At 40.9% G+C, this 19,653-nt stretch overlaps 1 protein-coding gene across 1 annotated transcript; it reads right to left on the reverse strand.

Annotated features, from left to right (window-relative positions):
• Nucleotides 1-395: 395 nt before the first annotated feature.
• Nucleotides 396-17,841, reverse strand: cplx2l (complexin 2, like). Its single transcript, XM_047577642.1, has 4 exons — nucleotides 17,614-17,841; nucleotides 16,166-16,250; nucleotides 4,084-4,262; nucleotides 396-2,032 (listed from the first exon to the last, which is right to left on the reverse strand). The coding sequence occupies exons 2-4, from the start codon at nucleotides 16,194-16,196 to the stop codon at nucleotides 1,841-1,843; spliced, it is 402 nt and encodes a 133-aa protein (XP_047433598.1). The 5' UTR covers nucleotides 16,197-16,250; nucleotides 17,614-17,841; the 3' UTR covers nucleotides 396-1,840.
• Nucleotides 17,842-19,653: the final 1,812 nt, after the last annotated feature.

The raw sequence follows: 19,653 nt of genomic DNA on the forward strand, positions 1-19,653 counted from the left end.
ATATTTTTTTATGATGCGCTGAAGGGCTTTTTGTCATTTTGTTCTTTCAATACATGGCATTTTTGTTCAAATATTTGTGGTTCGGGAGCCATGCAAAGGGAGCAGGCACTGCAGAGAGGAGTAACCTACATGTGTTGGGGCTGCTACAATATTTATTGATTTTTTGTTTACACAGCCAGAGAAAAAGGGCCAATGTTTTTATCACAGGAGTCTCAAAATGACAGCAAAAATATATGAATCATTTGGGCGCCTGGTGACGTACATTCTCCTCTCACACAGAGATCAAGACAAAACAACAAATCAGGGTTGGGGTGCGGGAGGAAGCCTGTTGGCATGTTTTTTTTTGTTTTTTGTTTTTAAATCAGATTCTTTACAGGGAAAAGAAAATGACACACTTTTATATGTGTGAACAAGGTTTTAATTATTTATTGAATCTCAGGCAGAAACATACATGATAATCCTTTATTGCTCGTGGCATTCTGCGTTGGCCTCAGTGGCTCATTCTCACATAGTAACCAACATAAGGATGAATCTAACGTCACTTTACATCTTCTTTGAAAACACCCCTGGTTTGTCAGCGTAACTAAACCTGTAGGCAAACTGCATTATTCCGAGTGTGTGTACTGAGGAAAGGCCATCTCTTTCTCATCTTCACGTGATGTAAAATCCAGGCAGCTCAACCCAAAATACTTTCCTTTTAAATCGTTCCCATCTTTCCCTTTCCTATATATCCTGATATTAAGAGTATATATACTGTAAGTTCTGGTTTTATGGCTGAAAGCTTAAAGTTTTGGCTACGCAGCCATTCTTCATCAAAACGATGGTACAACAACGACAAAAGAAAACCCTGCAAACCTGTAAATTAAATTTCCTGAATGCATACATATCTGTTTTTTTTCCATTACTGATATTATTAACGGTTACATCGACATAATGGTGAAAACACAGTCAAACTTAGGAGTTATTGCCATTATATTTTTTGCATGATAAAGATGTGTTAGATGAAGGGGTGTTTACATAGTCACATGACAAACTCTTTTCTAGACAAATGGCATGCACGACATACTGTAAGAAGGAGACGCACCAAACAGGGGGAATAGAAACATTTTGAAACATTATTCTACATGTATAACACTTTGTTGGTCATTGTGTTTGGGGGAAATAGACAACAGGTTTTTTACGGGGGATGTGTAACACTGTGTGCAAAAAGTTTTACGTAAATTTCAGACATGATCGAACACAAAACAGAAGCTTTAGGAGCACACAACAGTAGTCTTTAAATTTCCTTTTTAAAATATGGCTTATCAAGTTATCACATTATTTTTTGTTTTAGAGACAGACACAGATAATAGATTTATATAATATTTAAGATTGTTTGCCCACCTTGAGGATTGTTATATATTTATGTACAAACTGAATGAACGTGGCGGACGAGGATATTTTTTCAGTGCTGCAAGAGAGCTGTGCAGCTATGGCAGAGGAGAGAAAAGGGAGCTTAAAACTTCTCGTACTTGAAGGACAACCCATCTAACATGTCTTTTGCCCCTCTGCTTGATGTTAGCTGCGTAAGTGTGACTTACGTTAATGTCAGTCGGGCTAACATTCCCCTGGCTGTTGGGTCAGCCTAGCTTAGTCTAAAGGTAGCAGTTCACACTGATGGTTAACGTTTGATTAATGTCCCCACCACCAAAGTTTGTCCAAGCACCGAAACGCCGCACCCAATTTTAAATTAATTCTACCCACTAACATGTGGATGGAAAAAAAACCTGATTCAAGCCAATCTTGTAACTGTTGCCTATGAACTAAGCTAGATAATGTTAGCTTTAGCCAGCTAGCTATCCTACTTCTTCAGCATGTCTTGGAGTGGCCCTGGCAGGTATTTCATCACTGTGTCCATGATGCTTTCCTCTTCCTCCTCATCGCCGCAGCCGGCCGGCACAGCCTTCTTAGGTCGAGTCAAGCTACCTTCTGCAGGCTGCTCAGCAGCAGCCGCAGCTTCAGCCTCGGCCTCCTCGCGCTTTTTCAAACCATACTGTGGGTCGGACATAGAAAAATAAGATTGATTTATGGAGGACGTAAAGAAAATGCATGGACTGTAAGAGACAAACTTTATAGTGGTGTATGGTATAGTGTTTTTTTTTTTTTACTGGTGGATCGGTATACACCTCACAAAACACCAATACCTCCAATACTTCCAGAATAAGTCCAGAAAATCTTTTTGATTATTTTATCAAGCCCATTTGTGTTTTTGACGAGTCAACGTTAGTCAGAAATCTGCAATCTAACTGAGAAGGAAACTTTAGGGCCCAAATTTGCATCTATATCTTATAGCTGAAGGAAGGGTGGAAAACTGCTTGCACTAATGAGTAGCTTTCAATCAAATGAATCATGTTGTAATCCAGTTTGGTTTCATACATCTGTGGTACAGACGTGTGACATGCACAAATCGATGAAAACATCATGTGACTGATCAAAGATGGAGGTCTCTCGTCTAATCAGCATAGTAGTTGGCTTGATTCAGAAAGTTTGTGGGGTCATGTCCACTTTTTCTACTGTGTTTGCTCCTATACTAATAGTAGCCGGTCTTCAAGATATTGACTTTGGCTTTGTGAGCAAGCTTTTTACAAGAAGTCCGATGTAGCGAGCGACTTTTCTTCGAATTCTTTTAATATTATATTATAATATTATTATTATTATTATATTTAAACTTAATTCGGTTTGGGCCTGTCTATTCTGACTGAGATGTTTATATGGAGCATTTTCATTCTAAGCCGATTGTAATACATAGCTCCATGTAAACCCAGCTAATGTGCATAGAAAACAAATAAAGAAACTTCTGGAGGCTTTTTCAGCGTAGGTGTCAAATGAGTGACTTTTGTACGTGCTGTGTAGTAATGTTTCTGAATCCGCAGCATATTAACAAATTTTCCTCATGAGAGCCTAACATCCTGCAAATGTGGCAAAATACATGTGTCTGAAATACAAAACGGTGATGACATGAAGAAGAGTTCCAAAATATTTTCATCACATTACACATTCACTTCCTTGGTAAAATGATCGAGGCCGCTACAAAATCGTTACTACATCTGTGTAAATCAGCATCCATTCTTTGATGTACTTAAGAATATGTACTGCTTCTCAATGAACAAAACTTTACTCCATGGATAAAAATGCACTTGGAAAAAGTCAAGCAGATTTTTTTCAATGAATATAGTGTGCTCCTTCAGAATCTCATATCCTTGTCATTCATGCACTTTGTCAGCGACTTCAGGAAACAGCTTAACACGTGATACTATTTATTCCCCTTTGCTGTATCATGACGTGCGTAATTACAGTCTTCATCTATATTGTGGACATTTTTCACAGGATCTGACACAACAGAGTGAAGCCACGGCGGAGGCTGACGGGAGCCTTTTAGTGACGAGCACACTGGGAGTTGTTCCTCGCTCTTTGTCCTCCTCTGGGAGGACTTAAGGAGTACAGAGGAGGTGAGGATCCTGGGGAGGAGTGCTGCTTTTCATCCCACTGATTCACAGTATTCCCCTCAGACCTGCCCCACCCACACACTGCCTGTCCTTCACACTGCCTCTGCAGTGAAGTGGTTATACTGCAGTCATCGCAATGAACTGACACCGGTGCAGCTAAGCTCAGACCAGACAAGAAGTTACACAAACAGTAACACTAATGATTGATTCAAAAGAGGTTACATGTTAATATCATTAGCTCCCTGTTGTTTGCATAAAACCAACACTTTCTCCACTTTCTCTCTGAGACACACTTTTATGTGAATAACAGCTCATTGTTTTCACCGGCTTTCTGCTTCTCTTAGTTCTCAACAGCGCCTTCCTACTCTTCTACTGATCTAATTTATACAGTATGACAAAGTTAAAAATAACTCCGGTAAATAGAGTACCAAAGATTTTTACTTTGAAGCTACTACGATGTGAAGCCTTCAGAAGAATGTAAAAAAAGACAGAACATCAAACCATCTTACATGAATGTGATAACACATTACACCCAACTCTACAGTTACCTAGACAGTAGCTTGGTTGGACAGTGCGTTGTCTGTCTTTGTTGTTATACCTTATCTCTGATGCCTTGCCTCATCGATTCCCTCTCAGCCTCCATCTTGGCATATTTGGCCTTCCTCTCCTCCTCCTGCTGCCTCAGAGCCTCCTGTCGCTCTTCCTCTTTCTTCGCTGCGTCGGGGTCCTCCTCCTTCTCCTCCCCGCCCAGCATTTTGCCCACATCAGGAGGGCCTCCTGATAGCGAAAAACAAGGGAGAAAAGACAGAAGTGAGAAACTCACAGTGACAGTATTAGCAGGCCCCTTGGTTTGAGATGTCAAAATATCAAATTATTCTATGAGAGAAACAAGGCCAGTCAGACACCTGACAAGATGGTGCATTGACTTCTGGGACTGAGAGAAAAGCAGACAAGTATGCAAACCTTCCATAAAAAAGGAAACACTGATTACCTTATAGCTATGATTAGGCGCCAATTTCTAGTTCGGTTTGATGTCACATGCAATAATTTAGTCCGTTTTCATTTGAAACTAAAGATCAGTGTTGGACGCTTCCCTTTGAATGTCCCTTTAACCATTCTACCGTTTTTTGTTGGTGACATTTTTGGTGATGTAGTCAGCATTCAAGGCAACACTTTAACAGACGGGCTGAAAGAACAATCTGCTTCAAAATGCCACCCCACTCTGAGCTTGTAAGAGCTATTTCACAGAGAGATGGAGTGCTGCATCAGATGAGCTGGTCTCCACAAAAACACTGTTGAGATGGTTTAGGATGAGTTGGACTGCAGAGAATGAGAGAAAATAAAGAATGGGATTTTGCAGTGTTTTGTATTTGTATTTAAATTGTTAGAGCGCAGGACGTAGGGAGACCTATTTGCAGAAGTGGGATATTCAGCAGTATGGTTTCATTAGTGTTTACTTACTCTATATGTACACCTTAGGCTGTGCATGGCCTTGATTGCCTTGAAAAAAAAAAGGTAAGGCTGGAGAAGCTCCAAAATGTGCCTTTTTTTTAACCGTAGGTTCTTGCGTGGAAACCACGTTAAGTTTAATCACAATAAATTCTGTGGTTTTGGTGGGTCTGCTCTGTCTCTCTACAATTTACAGATGTAAAATGTAGCGCAAAATGCTCACAGTGTGTTGGGATTGAAGTGGAGTGAGTGGAGTGCTATTTATACACTATTCCATTAGGCTGCAATCTGCAACCTCACCAGCAGATTTCACTTCATCCAACTTGCAAATCCTTTATCAATTTTTGAACTTCATTAATATTCATAGTACAAATAAAAATAGTGTAAGAGGGTTATGGAAATAAAAAATAATAATAAAATAAAAAGTAAATAAAATAATAAAAGGTACATAGGAAGGATAAATTATAAGGTGTACAGCAATAAAACACCACCTCTGACTGGTGCATATGGAATTCAATTCTTGACCCAAATTGTCAAAAACAACACTGAGCATCTGAGTTTGTTGTCCAAAGTTGTGTCTGCAGCCTGGATGTTACCAACAACAACATAGAGTCCACAGAAGGCTGATATCGGAGGCACGGACTATAGATCATTCTGTGAGTGTCAAATTGTTAACACATTTGTTTCCACAACACTACACCAGGGCAACAAGAGACAGAAAGAGATACTGACTAGTGGAGACTTATATATATAATCATAGCTGTGATAGATGTTAGAGAGAACACACTATTAATATGATTACTCTGATTATGCTGCAAGGTACAGGCCATGCAAAAATGTCTCACACAAACCTGCTTACTGATATGATATCCAATATCACAATGTCTCACAGTGCCAAGGCAGAAAAATGGCCAGTTTTGCAAATAAAAACAGGAGAAAATGCAGAAACCTTTCTTCAAGAATCATCATGAAACAAGATGAAGAGAAAAGGCAGTGGGCTGGAGGATTTTGTCTGTGTGGAGGAGGGAAAACAACAAGGAACACGGGGATATGTTGAGTCAGTCCGCTTCTGAGCATTGTGACAAAACAAGACATATTTAGGAAAACTGAGAGTGTGAAGAGAGGAAGAGAATCTGTCAGATTGTATTTAGTTCAATTAGCTGAGCTGTTCCAGTTAGTAGGATTAGCCAGCAGTTTCTCTGGGACTGTCGAGAGAGAGAGGGAGCAGGGGACATCTGCAAAGATGGAGGGAAAGAAAAACAACAGAGGGGAACAGTGGATGAGTAAAATTAATGTGAAAGAGTGAAATGAAAGGAAAGTGGAGATGGGAGGAGGGGGATAAGGGGAGAGGATGAGATGCATGCGAGATGCATCGGAGAAGACCAAAAGAGAGCTGCCCTCTGGAGCTGTTACTGTTTAGACTCATCAGCATAAGAAAAGCAAACTGAAGCAGAATGCAGAGAGAAATAAAAGATGTTAGAGGCAGAGGAGAGGAAAAGATGAAACCAGAATGGATGCTGCAGGAGCAGCAGAGATGAAGAGAACAAATATTTACCTTTAACAAATATTAAATTAAATTAATATTAAATCTTGATATTTAACAGTAGCTGCATTCACTGTTGTTTAATTTAATTTAAAGACCAATTTGGTAAAATATAATTTGATTTCTTGTTTTCCATTCAAATATCAAACTGAAATTACCAACCTATTAGCTTAGCTCATGTCCAAAATAAAACACGAAAAAATCACACTAAAACTCATGCATATGTCAGAATTAACACCAGTTAACTGTGTTGTGGTCTTATTTGTATGTACTTGCTGTTGTTGATCAGTTTTTTTGTTTCCAGTTTAGTGCTAAGCTATGCTAACATATATAAAACATACAGATCCATGTTCTTTTACACAGCAAGAAAACAAATAAGAAGTGTAAAAAAAAAAATGCACATCGCTAATTGGCAATACGCAGACAAATGATATAAGCACTGGGTTAAAATGGCTGACGAGACAAAGATGGCTGCCCACAGAAGCTTGAACAGGTGCTCTCTGGGAACTGCAGTGTGCAACCCTGCAGTGGTGCTGCTGGTATACACAAGCACCAGCTGCATAAAAAAGCAAAAAAGATGAATTATGGTATTGCTGTATCAGGATTTAATGAATATCACAGGGAGAAAGAGCAGTAACTGCCCACCCAGACACACTACATCTGTTTCTAAGCGTGTGTCCCTATATATACACTGGCACAGAACAGTTGCTTAGTTTCATTTACGGTTTGATCACAGGACTTCTTGTACCTGGTGAAGAAAAACATGCTTGTGTGCTTTTAAATGCAAGCACAGATCACACTCATCACAATCCAAATGCACGTGTGTGTCCTTCTACAGCATAGAAATGTTTGGAGGAGTTCGTGTGCATACGTACAGATTTAGGGTTTATTGTATATCCCAGTGCTCTTCTTGACTGCTCATATTCAAGTTTGACATGGATAATATTACTTCACCCTGACTGAAAACTTCCCTATTAAAGATTCAAACTTAACTAAATACAATGATCAGATGAGACATGTGCTTTAAAACAACAATCACAAATTCTATATATTTTGACATGTGCAGAGCAGCCGCGTCTCTGTGGAACAACACATCTGACAGAAATTTAACAAAAGCAGTGTTTTTCCCAACTAACACTGAGGGTAATCTAAATTCAGTAATAGAAGACGTGCAAGGCCTTATTAATTATATTTTCTTGTTCGAGCAACTTGTTGTTGCTGCCTCCATGTTTCAGAGAGGAATGATCAACTCAAGTGTTTACTTGTTTTTTTACATGCTAATATGGTATTTTCCCATGGAACAGATTATCAAACAGTTTACCCCAAAATCTGGGCCCATCTGTTCAAATTTAGGTGGCTGTCATTGGGTTAATATAGTTATTATTAGAGTAATATTCGTATCCATGTAAACAAAGCACCAAGAGTTTATTTTACAAACTGCAAGAATGATGAGCTCCTAATCTGAATATATCCAATACACATACAGTATCCATGTAAACACTGCTACTGAATCCTGGAAGTGGAGCAACGACAGTCAGCTAAGCCACTCTGTTGAATGACTGCTTCACCAAGTCAGGATTACGGTAGAAACCAAACAAAACATTTCAGTTCCTATTTTAACTAGACTAAGCCTAACCAAAACCAGCTTGATCTGGATTCACAATATCTTATTTACACATTCAGATCATGTTTGTTCAAATCTAAACGGGATCCTGGGTAATAAGGTGTTATATTGAGCAATGATCCCTGCTGTTGCACTGTCAGCCATTTTCTGGAGATACAGCAACATCATTATAAAGCAGTAATTCTGTTAGGCTTAGCATAGCATAAGCTATTAAAACTTGTAATAGAAAGCTAAGTTGGCCCTCAACTGTTACTTACTGTTCCTCTCTAATCCTCATTACAATAGATGAGTAAGTATCCATCAAGGCAAATGAAAGCTGTGCACATAACAAAAAGCACATATGACTGGATGTCCAGAACAGGGACGCAGCTGAAGACAAAGTCAAGATACAGATCAGATCCAAACCAAAATTACCCAGCTCAATTTGACCTTTTCAGACACTTTCCTTTTCCATCTCTCTGATTATTGTCCTTCATACTTGGACAATGCTTTTCTGCCGAAAGGTGTCATTTCCTCTAATCCTTTCCTCCTGAAAGTTCTCTGCTAAATCTTTGTTAAATCCAAAGTCTTGATGGAGAGTGGGAAAAGAGACTAACCTTAGCTAACTCTCCCAGAGCCTGAGCCTTTGAAGGCATCAGATAAACAGTGCTTATCTCCCCTTTTCCACTCAGAGTTCTCAGGCAAATCCCTCTCTAAATCCAAAGTGTGGTGGGAAAGAGCACACAAACGTTAGATTTTGGCCTTCGGGACAGAAACCGTAGTCTCAACACGGCTTATTAAACTGCAGAAATGCATGAGGCAACGGAGGAAACTGCTAGTAAAGGAGAAGAAAGGGTGTTCACTGCTGTGCGTTATTTCTGCTAATTGGTGGCAGTTATGCTTTGAGTCAGCTTAAATTTCCCTCAGGTGCACAGGGTATCAAGTTGTACTGAAAGTGAGACAGTATCATCCCACACTGGGACTTAAAGTCAGGAATCACCCACTGTGTAAAATACATTGTTAATGTGCATGCTAGCACATTGCTACATATGAAGAACTTATGCTAAAAATTATTGTTGTTGTTATTGCGTTAAAGTAGTAAAATAAAGCCTTATGTTTCTTTATGTACAAGCTAACATAGTACATACTATTAATACATGTTATGCACTTATTTATTTTAATTCATTCTTTACTAAATGCTGTGTCCAATAAGGAATAGAACTACTCAAGTCTAAAGGCACACCAGTGGCCACAAGAGGTTGGGAAAATTTTCATTAACCTGAACAACAGATGCACAATAAAAAATGAGCAGCAGGAAGTGGGAGAGCAGTTCTGCAAATCTTTTCCACAAATAAAATGCTGGTGATCACTGCAGTTGGATCAGTCGCTGACAAGAGTACAAGCTGTTGAGTTCGTGGAATTTGGCTTATTTAGTTGTTTTTTGTTGTTTTTTTAGCAACACTTTGTGCAGTGTCGTCAAACCAAGCCTGGTTCCTTACTGTAGCCCATGACTTACTGGCTATTATTAGAGTGACTCGGAGGAAATGCTGTCTGAGGCTCTCCCGTCACTTTCATATGCAATATCACTTGAATAAGACAGTTGTCAGTCCAGTACTCATCAACTCCAGTCACATGCAGCCCACTCTGTTAATCCCCACTAGTGATTCTCCATCTATCCAACACTCAACCACTGAGGGCATTTCCAACTTCTTGTGTCCACTTGGGGGTCTTTAGTCCTGGTCCTTAATGACCAAGTGAAAAACAATAGTCAGAATGAGAGAATCCAGTGTGAAAACTTTTTCCAGATAGTCTCAATATCCATTTATGCTTACAGTCATTTTCTCAAAAGTCGATTTGACACAGAATATTAAGGAGCTGACAAAAATTGTGTCATTGAATAATCGGCAATTGGCAACATGACACTTGTGTTGCCCTTGTCTGGACCAAAAAGTTGCATTTCAGCACACCACAAAGGTTTTAGCCAACAGCCAGCTGGAACGTGACATATGTTCTGCATAAAAGCAATACACTCTTCAAGCCAGCATCTGCCAGGAGCCCACATTTGTCAATCCATAGTGGAAACGACAAGAGCTACTGTTGGCTGGAAGGCTGGGAAGCTAGGGGAGCCTGTAGTCGTAAAGATCCTCTCCTGACTCATGCTCATGAAATGGTCTACAGTTTATTTATTCTGGACGATCATGATGCTGTGGAAACATTACCGTTTGAAGGTTCAGATTAGATGAAGATATAAAATGAGATGAGCCTTTTGCGTGCCCATACCTTTGTCACTTCCATATTTCTCCTCGTGCATTTGTTGTCTAAGCTGAGCAGCCAATCAAAGAGACCTATCTGACTGACTCCTTCTGCTGCCATTTTATTATGCTGAATTGGCTGGAAGACTGCCAACCGAGCTCTGACTATTGCCAATAGTGCTGCAACTAGGGGTCACGGATGCTCTCCAAGGACCCAACATTGACTTGGTGCATCACAGCTCAGTGATGAGGAGGTATGGAGAAAACTCTGAGCGAAAACTCCTTTCATTGCAGATTACTTGCAGAATGTCATCATCAGATACCACAAGTATTGTTTTTTATGATTTAACAATAGCTAGTTATGATTTAAACAAGCAATCCTTTCTCTAATCTTCTATCTCAGTCTCGCTCCCACTGTTCGTGACTTGGACGGCTAAATGCTTTATTTGTACAATCTGAATGCACTGCCAAACACGCACGTAGTCACACTCTCTTGCAGGAGCTCAAGGTCAGTTGGGAGAGTAGGATTTGATTTGCTGGATAAACACACGACAAGATGAGGAAATGTGTGTGTGTGTGTGTGTGTGTGTGTGTGTGTGTGTGTGTGTGTGTGTGTGTGTGTGTGTGTGTGTGTGTCAGCGGTAGACAACCCTCTCCACCAATCAAGTGATGAAGACCCGACTCCCTCAGCCAATCATATCAAACTGCTGCTAAAAGTGATGAAGAACATCTCAAGGTGTCTTCTGTTTTTTTTATTTGTCCTCAAACATCACAATGCCCTTTGGTATTGGATTAGATAATAACAGTAATGATAATAGCAAATCTAAACAAACATTATCTCATCGTGTAAAGACAATGGGAGGCTCACATTTTTTGAGAATGACCCAATTAGGACGGAGAGTGTCTGTGTTCCATTTGCAGCACTTTCCAACAGCAGAGCCTTGCAGTAGTTTTTTTTCCCTGCTAATGTTTCTAAAACAGGAATGATCACTATTAATTAGGGACAATTCACAGCAGCAGTTTATTACACATTTTGTGCACGAGTGAGTATTTATGGCAGCAGGATGCTGAGGGAGTTGCAGCCGGGGAAAAAATTATCCCTTGGTTTGATCCTTTTATCATTAAATTTCTTGTCAAACAGGCTCTCCAGTTCAGCTTTCACCATTATGACAAAATGTTAGCTTGTTAACAAATTCTGGATGTAATCCTTTGTGAGCTGAAATATGATAACAACACTGGTGTGCTCTGGCCGCATGTCTTCCCTGTCTTTTATTCTCCTCAATCTCCAACAGAGGGAGGCTTTTTACGAGCACATCGTTTTTGCCTCAGTTTGCAAAGCGTTGGCAGGGATTGGTATTTTGGGCAGCTCAGTTGTCAGTGCAGCCGTCAAAAGGATTAAAAATGAAATATGTTTTGTTTTTCGTTTGATTTCTGTAGCGTGTAGGATTTAGTCAGCAGTAGGCCATTCACTGTCATAGGCTATTTTAAGTATCCTCAGCTCCGTTAGCTACACCATAAGGCTTATAAGACGGCATCCAGCTAGGACACGCAGTTTGCTGCTTCCGGTGTCAGCGTCGGGAGAAAAGGATAAAGATGATGCTTTTTTTATGTTCGCCTTCATTTAGCTGCTTGACGTAAGAACTCTCTGCTCATTCTTTTATTCAAATCAAGTCAGGTTATTTACATAGTAGCCAAAATGTACTCCACCACCTACAGGGGCTGCTTATATAGATACATGAATAGGAAACCCTAAGAAAACCATTTAGAAATAAGATACAGATAAATTTATTAATGTAAACCATGGACGCAAAATATAAAAATATGACTGACAGGAATTATTTTGCACATTTTCCATGCCACAGCAACAGTGCCATCTTCCTTCTTGGTGCATTAAATCAATCCAACCTGCCAACCAAACATGTCTGACACACAAAACTGTGTTCAAATACAAGAAGCTAATCTCCATGGCTCCATCATTACTCAGCTAGCCTTTTATTAATCTTTACCTGAACATTGTTTTTCATTTACTATAAAATGTTTCTTAATTTGGTGATTAAACAGTATCGTCGACTATATGGCTGCACAGTCATAGTGTGATTGCCGCCGCCTCAGGTCATCAGAGTTAGACTGAGCTCTAAACCTTGGGATTAAATGACAACCTCACTTAACAACCCACTATTCTGTCAAAATTATTGGAAGCAAACTTGGTGCGCCAAGTCAGCAATGAAGCACTCATGAGCAGAAGCAATCAGCTCACAAGGGAACCATAATGGACCCTGAGTTTAAATTTGGAAGCCAACGTAGTGTCTGGGCCTGTTGCGTAGCTCCCAGATAGCAACAGAGCTTCAGTGATTAATGATGACTGATGGAAGAAGGAAGTGCAGCGCAATCATTTTTCTTCCCAGGCTGAACATTTTTGTTAGGATAACTGGACTCGTGAATGTGACAGGACAAGAAACCAGGCTTCATCTAAAGTTAGTTCAGTACTAGTTTGGGTTTGTGTCAGCAGTAATCAGCCAAGATCTACTTATTCAGGACAGATAAGATTTCTGACACACTGAATATTGATTAATGCTCCTCTTGTTCAGGCTGGATGCTGAATTGTTAATGAAGATCAGGTCGTGCACCATTCCTTTTATGTTGAGATATTGTATCAAAAACATTTCCAGAACAACAGAGTTTAATCCCAGAGAGAAATGCTGGGACGTTGTTAAGCAGTGGCCAAATGTCCAATTAGTTAGAGGAACTTGTAAGATTGTAAGAAAGTTGAAACTTTAACCTTATTTAGGAAGAAATACATTTTGTATCACTAAGAATAGTGTCATAGCGATATCTATTAAAGTTAACATGCTAACAACCTTTAAGTGAGTCATTTAGCTTCCAGTCAGCCCTGAGTACAACATGAGATAGTGAGTGAATGAAACACTTAACACAACACAGAGATGACTGAAGCAGTGAGCAAGCAACCGTTTAAGAACAGGATGGATGCAAGAGCCAGACAGCTAGAGGTTGTTTTTAGTTTATGACTCCTTGTGCCTTGGACACGGGCACCAGTTGACGCAAAGACTGAATTCCTGGGCCCAGCAGCAAGCCAGGATCATGGTGCTTATCTATCGTGAAAGTTGGTTATTGGTTAATAATTTCTGCTGCAACAATGGTAGCCCCATGCTCCAGTGTCCATGTGTCAAAATAAAAGGTAAGTTAGGTTAATGCTGCATTCAGATGGAACTGTGTTCACCATGTTTGCAAAATGTCAACAGAAATGTCCCGTAACGTCTGAGTCCTCGAGTCAGGACATATTTGCTGGCATTTTCAAAAATGTTGGAGGGAAATATTTGTTTTTTTTTTTTTGTTGTTGTTTTGTTTTTCGTTTTTTTTGTAATTTTATAGTAGGTTGTGTTTGAGGAAAATTATAATTTTCCCAATAAACCTCATCTTTTAATTGTGCACTTGGATTTCCTACATACCTACAAGTTATTAACTTGCTAAACTGTTGGACTTGGTTTCTTCTGCCCCCAGTTAACTTCCTGGAGTGTTGTCACGACTAATCACTAATGTTACAGATTAAGTTTCTTAAATGTACCTCTCTTCGGAAGCTAATTTTTTTTTGGGAAAATGTCTGCCTGGGCATCACATGAAATCCAGTTTTGATTGTGGCTACTGCAGCAAATTGCCACTCAGCCCAGCCTCGTCCGAGCTTCGGATTTTAGTCCTGCTGAATCATCACGGTTTTACGCTGCACTGTTTTCTTCCAAGTATCTGTAACCAAAGAAGCCTTGGAGGATTACTTTATGCACTGGCAGCATCCGCTCGTTCTCAACGGCTCTCATCCGCACACTCGACGCCTAGGATACTTGACAAAACACTGACACTGTGATAGGACAGCAAATCCACGTCGAAACAGGAGGAGGATCATCAGAGGAAGAAAACAGAAGTGTAGAAACAAGCTGGGAGTCAAATCTGGCATCCTGAAATAATGATGCAGCTTGTTGTATCCCCCAACAGCAGGTTGTATAAATATATATTTCTTTTATTTGTGTTGTTTGACAGTGTTAAGACTAAATGTTTTGGTGGTAGGTGACTTTTGGCAGTCATCTAGTTATAATTGACAGTATGGGGTCTAATGATGGTGCTACACCAATCATCAGGGAATCTCAATAAAAAATACAACTCATGAGGAGGGATACAAATCATCATCTGGAAACTGTGAATGCCTTAAAATGTGTATGTAACCATTCAGTAGTACGGATGTATTTCAGTGTGGACCAAGTGCTGGACATGGCAACATCATCATACCATAAAAAATGCAGAATTAGAACCAGTGGAATACATGTTATATGAGCATGTTTTGTTGGTTATTTATACACACACACATATATATATATATATATACATATATGACAGTGAAGCTTGAGAGGATTTGTGGAAAGGGAGATAACAAAGTTCACTGGCTGGAATCAAGCCATGGGGTACTATGGATAAACCTAAACCTTGGGTAAGTCCAATAATGCAGCACAATAGATTAAAGAATATTTCACAGATATTGACATATTGACTGACAGGCTCTGAGTATCAGATCAATAGTTTAGCTGATTAAGCATCTGGCAGATTGGTTTGTTTCATTATCTGATTATCTTTTCCCCAAAGGGAGCTTTAAAGACTGTGTGCACCACTGTGAATTTCTGCAGACTCTTTGTGGAAAGAGGTCACTGTGTCCCAGTCAGTAGACATGGACCTGGACCAGAATATACTAGGGCAATGACAGCAAAATGAACACCCTGTGGAAGCCATCAGAACTAATTGTTACACACACATTCCTGTTAATTATCAACCTTTTTTTCTTGCATCCTCACCTTTCTCTCTTACACACAAATCCATAACCTAACGAAGGCCTTTGCAGCCTCCGTATAGACACACAGACAGACCTTTGCAGTATCTTTAAAGCATTTCTCCAGCATTGGTAGAGTACACCCACACAAGCAAATGCCTACACACTCAACCCCGTTCTCAAAGTCTGCAGGCGGAGTAGAGGCTGAATTATGGGGAGTAAAACCAGCATCCAGTGCAATGCAGTTCATTTAAGAATTCATAGTGCAGACACGAGGCACAGGAGCAATGCAGAACAAGGCAGCGCGTGCCTCCTCTGCATCCCAATGAGGAGCTGGGGCTGTGCTTCAACTTCGCGTCCCAACTGTAACTGCTTGACACCTCAGTAACAGGACAGCAACAGCTCAGCATCACGTACGGCTCTCTGTAATGTGTGGGTAATTGCTGCATTGTGACTACGGGTGCCACTTTCCTGCCTTTTGCCTTGAAGCTATAGCTGACAAGGGGGATGAGTTACAGAGTTATAATGAGGACTAATTAGGGACTAAGATAATATTCTAAAGGATAATACCTGAAGGCTTTAAAGGACAAAAGTCCCGTAAAAAAAAAGAAATGTCTGCAATAATTCTTGGCAAAACAGGTCTTCTCACTCTCTTATGTCTGTCACGTGAGGCAGTGCTGTGAGACTTGCTTCAGCTCTATTTTATCTGCAGTGGTCTAAACCTCATTTTCAGAAAACTGAGACACAAAAATGCTACTTCCACAAAAGCAGTAATGTGTAACACCAGTATTTTCAGGAACTTGGCCGATGTTTTTTAAATAAGTTATGCTGAGCCTTAGAGGTTTTTATTAGCTGAAATCAATAGTTTGGCGCAGGACAGTGCGTCTGTAACTATCCGGCAAGTGCTGGTAGAGGACTGTTTCTGCCGCTGCTGAACACCCCCCCCTTTGAAGCCTTTACACTGCAGTGCTGTTAAATCAACCTCACACCAGCCAGACCACTCACCTCCCAGAGCAGCTTTCATTACAAAATTCATGATGAAGCACTTCTGTGTTCTCTTCCTTCAGTGGTCACGTTATCGGGGACAGACCTGCAGCCGGGGGACAGAATACACAGGCTGTGACTGCATGAATGCCAGTTAGGACATGTACTTTCACTCCAGGGTTTTTTTTTTCTCTTTTTTTTTTGCACGAGAGTTTGATGGGATGGGGGAGGATGGGGATGGTGAAGCCTGATGCGGACAAACAGAACGTCCAGACAGATGCTGACAAACGAAGACCAAAACCACTAAAAAACACTGTTCCATGTTTGTGATAATCACAATATGTTCATGTAAACTACTTCATCTGATCTTTTGATCAAATGATATGCTTGCTGAGTTCTATTACATTTACATATATTTACGTAAACAGCTCCAAAACCAACTCCCGGAGCAAAATGCATGACTAAACTGGGTTAAGATATCTTTACCATCCGGTGAAACACTGTGTCCTGACTTTTGTTGATGCACCTGCGCCCTCGATTTACAACCACTCTCCATCTTGTCTAGATTCATGCTGACACTGCCTGACTGCCTGTGATGTATCTTCATGGAAATAAATCCCAGAGTCGAACAAAGATGATGGGGTCGGACACGAGAAAGTGGACGCCTGGCTTGTGTCAGTGTAGATGTAGTTGGAGGGCATCACCTCCAACAAACGGGAGCTCTCATGGAAAGACAAAAGGGATTTTAAAGATGCTTTTGTGTGTTGTGGTGCATCTATTCATAATTTGTGATCTCATGTTAGAACAGGCATTTGACTGCCAATATTCCTCGAGTTTGATTGGATAGTGATTTGGGACACATAGAAGGGAACGGTTTCTCCAATACTGCTGCTGGGACCTTTAGTATGAAAGGCTAAAAACTCAGTTTACAGACCATATGTGATCATTTATCTCATTTAAAAATATATATGTTATTCATTTAATATCTCTAATGTGAATATGACATGACCTTACTGCTCTGAGTTCGGTTTTAATTATCATTTTAAAACATTTTTTACACGCTATCCCGCTGCATTTTACGGCATCATCCTGACATTGCAGTACAGGATAGCAGAAAAAAAAAACGTCCTCCTGAAAACTTGCTGTTCTCCTTATATCGTCCTCGGGTCACTGCCATTCTCCCAAAGTCAAATCTGCGCCAGCCGAGCTCCTTTAAACCATTTCCTGGTTCCTCTTCCTCGTCATCTGCAGCAGTAGCAGCAGCACCTTCAGCTTCTCCTCACACGAACCCTTACAGCATGTCCCTGGTGCTGTGCAGCATTTTACCACAGTGAACAGAGTGTACTCACTTACACGGGCTAATTTGAAGAGTGCACATCACGGGCGCACGAATCTTAACATCACCATCCTGTCCCGTACGGCAGACCCTGCCCAGCATCCCTATCTGCGGCTGCTCGGGCATCGCTTACCTTGTTCTGATGCTCCTTCAAGTCCCTCCGCAAAGCCTCGCCGCAGTCTTAAAAAAACAAACACCCGTAACCGTCTTCCTTCCGCGGGAGTAAAGAGAACACAAGTTGTGCGTCTTAAATGAGAGGCTGCGTCTTCCTGTGCGTCTCGTTGAGCCGCTCTCAGTCAGTGGACATGCCGGTGGTGTCGGAATCAGGCTGCAGCAGCGGAGGAAGACAGTATTCTAGCAGGACGGGGGCAGAGCGTGCGGAGAGGGAGAGAAGGGGAGGAGGGGTGCGCATGAATCGAACACGGAGAAGGTCCCGTTTAGTTTGCAAACTTCAATGGGAACACGCAGCATTAGGGCATTCCAGTATGTGTACCATACTATGTGTTTACCATTGGAGGAAAAGAAATCACGAATATATATATATATATACACACACACACACACACACACACACACACATTGATAAAACCATGTAACCAGCATGTACTGTACAATCTGTATGTTAAAACTACACAGCCTACATAAGCCTAGTGTGCAAAAGTGAAGTGGGATTCTTTCAAAAGAAATCCCATAGGTATTTGTTTCATTCACCATTCATAACATTAAAAAGTGCAGTAAACAGAGAAAAGTAAATCCAAACAAAAGGCCCACAGGCACATTGGTTGTTCCAAGGAGCCTGGAAAATATGCTACAGTTCTTCTGTAGATTCAGTGTCTCGTTGGCTCTTCATAATGCTCTGTTCTCTGGCCAGAGCTCTGTGGGGTTCAGGTCATCGGTTCACAATCAGAACGCTGTCATTGTCATTGCAAAAAGATATGCAATGAAATGTGCAGTGCTATCTATTTGGTGCTAGGTTAACATCAACGTAGACATGCATTCAGAATAAATCATGCATGCGTTTAAAAAGACAGTGTTAAAAACAGCAATACCCCCACAAAGGAGTAGCATCATTTCACAGTATTATAATGATTTAGTTGCTCTGGTTGATTGGCCTGACGGCCCAGGGGTAGAAACAGTTTTTGAGTTTATTATTAGTCTGGGTATGAGTTGTCCTTTAAAATCTCCTTAGCGGAGGCAGTGGGAGGTAGAGATGTCCTCCAAGGTGGGCAGAGTGCGGCCGATTATTTTCTCCACCATCTTTATCAGCCTCTGCAGAGCTTTTCAGTCTGCTGCCGAACAGCCACAGTACCAGAGGGAGATACATTGGGTCAATACACTCTCAACAGTAGAGCCGTTGATTGAGGCCTTTCCTGTGCAGGAAGTGTAGCCGTTGCTCGGCCTTGGCTGACCAGGTGAGCACCTCTGAGATCTGTATCCCCAGGAATTTAAAGGCGGAGACCCTCTCCACCCTGACCCCATTGATGTGAAGGGGGACGGCTCTTCTCCGTGTCTCCTCAAGTCCATCACCAATTATTTTGTTTTGTCTGTGTTCAGAGAAAGGTTATTCACTGTACACCATAGGGTCAGCTTCTGGACCTCTGTCCCGTACGCCAACTCGTCCCCTCACTGTATGAGGCCCACCACAGTGGTGTCATCAACAAATTTAATGATGAGGGGTGAGCAGGAGCACAGTCATGAGTGTGTCTGGAGTAGAGTAGGGGGCTCAGCACACAGCCCTATGGGGAGCCAATGCTAAGGTTGCAGGACTCCTCCCTGTTCTTAATGAACCTTGCTGTGTAGTGTGCACCGTGCTGTCATAATGCGTAACATGCTGCGTAATATATTCTGGGCTAAATCTTTGATGATATTGGCTAATACTTAAAATAAAATAAGATAAAATATTAATAGCCAGCACGTGAACGTCAACACTCTGTTTTAGCTCCGCTTTGGTCTCTACCCACTCCTGACAGAAATATATTGTCCTACTGCCGCTAAACACTCCCCTGGGTTCAACATTTAGTTGACTGCATGTGTCTTTTTGCTGTTTTGTGCCGTGTAGGTAACATACAGCAATCTTAACAGAACATTTTGTGGCAAACAGCTTCATGTGACCATAAACGAGGCCCATTGTAGCAGTGAGGATGAACCAAAACAAGGAGGTTAAAACAAGTGG

The sequence above is a fragment of the Mugil cephalus genome, chromosome 2, assembly GCF_022458985.1.
Source record: "Mugil cephalus isolate CIBA_MC_2020 chromosome 2, CIBA_Mcephalus_1.1, whole genome shotgun sequence".
Lineage (NCBI taxonomy): Eukaryota > Metazoa > Chordata > Actinopteri > Mugiliformes > Mugilidae > Mugil > Mugil cephalus.

Excerpts from the sequence above, each read along its gene's own strand:
- cplx2l (XM_047577642.1), bottom strand. The coding sequence starts at position 16,196 with ATGAATTTTGTAATGAAAGCTGCTCTGGGAG. Across the intron at positions 4,263-16,165 it reads AATGAAAGCTGCTCTGGGAG|GAGGCCCTCCTGATGTGGGC; the intron begins GTGAGTGGTCTG and ends TTTCGCTATCAG. Across the intron at positions 2,033-4,083 it reads GGCAAGGCATCAGAGATAAG|TATGGTTTGAAAAAGCGCGA; the intron begins GTATAACAACAA and ends TCCGACCCACAG.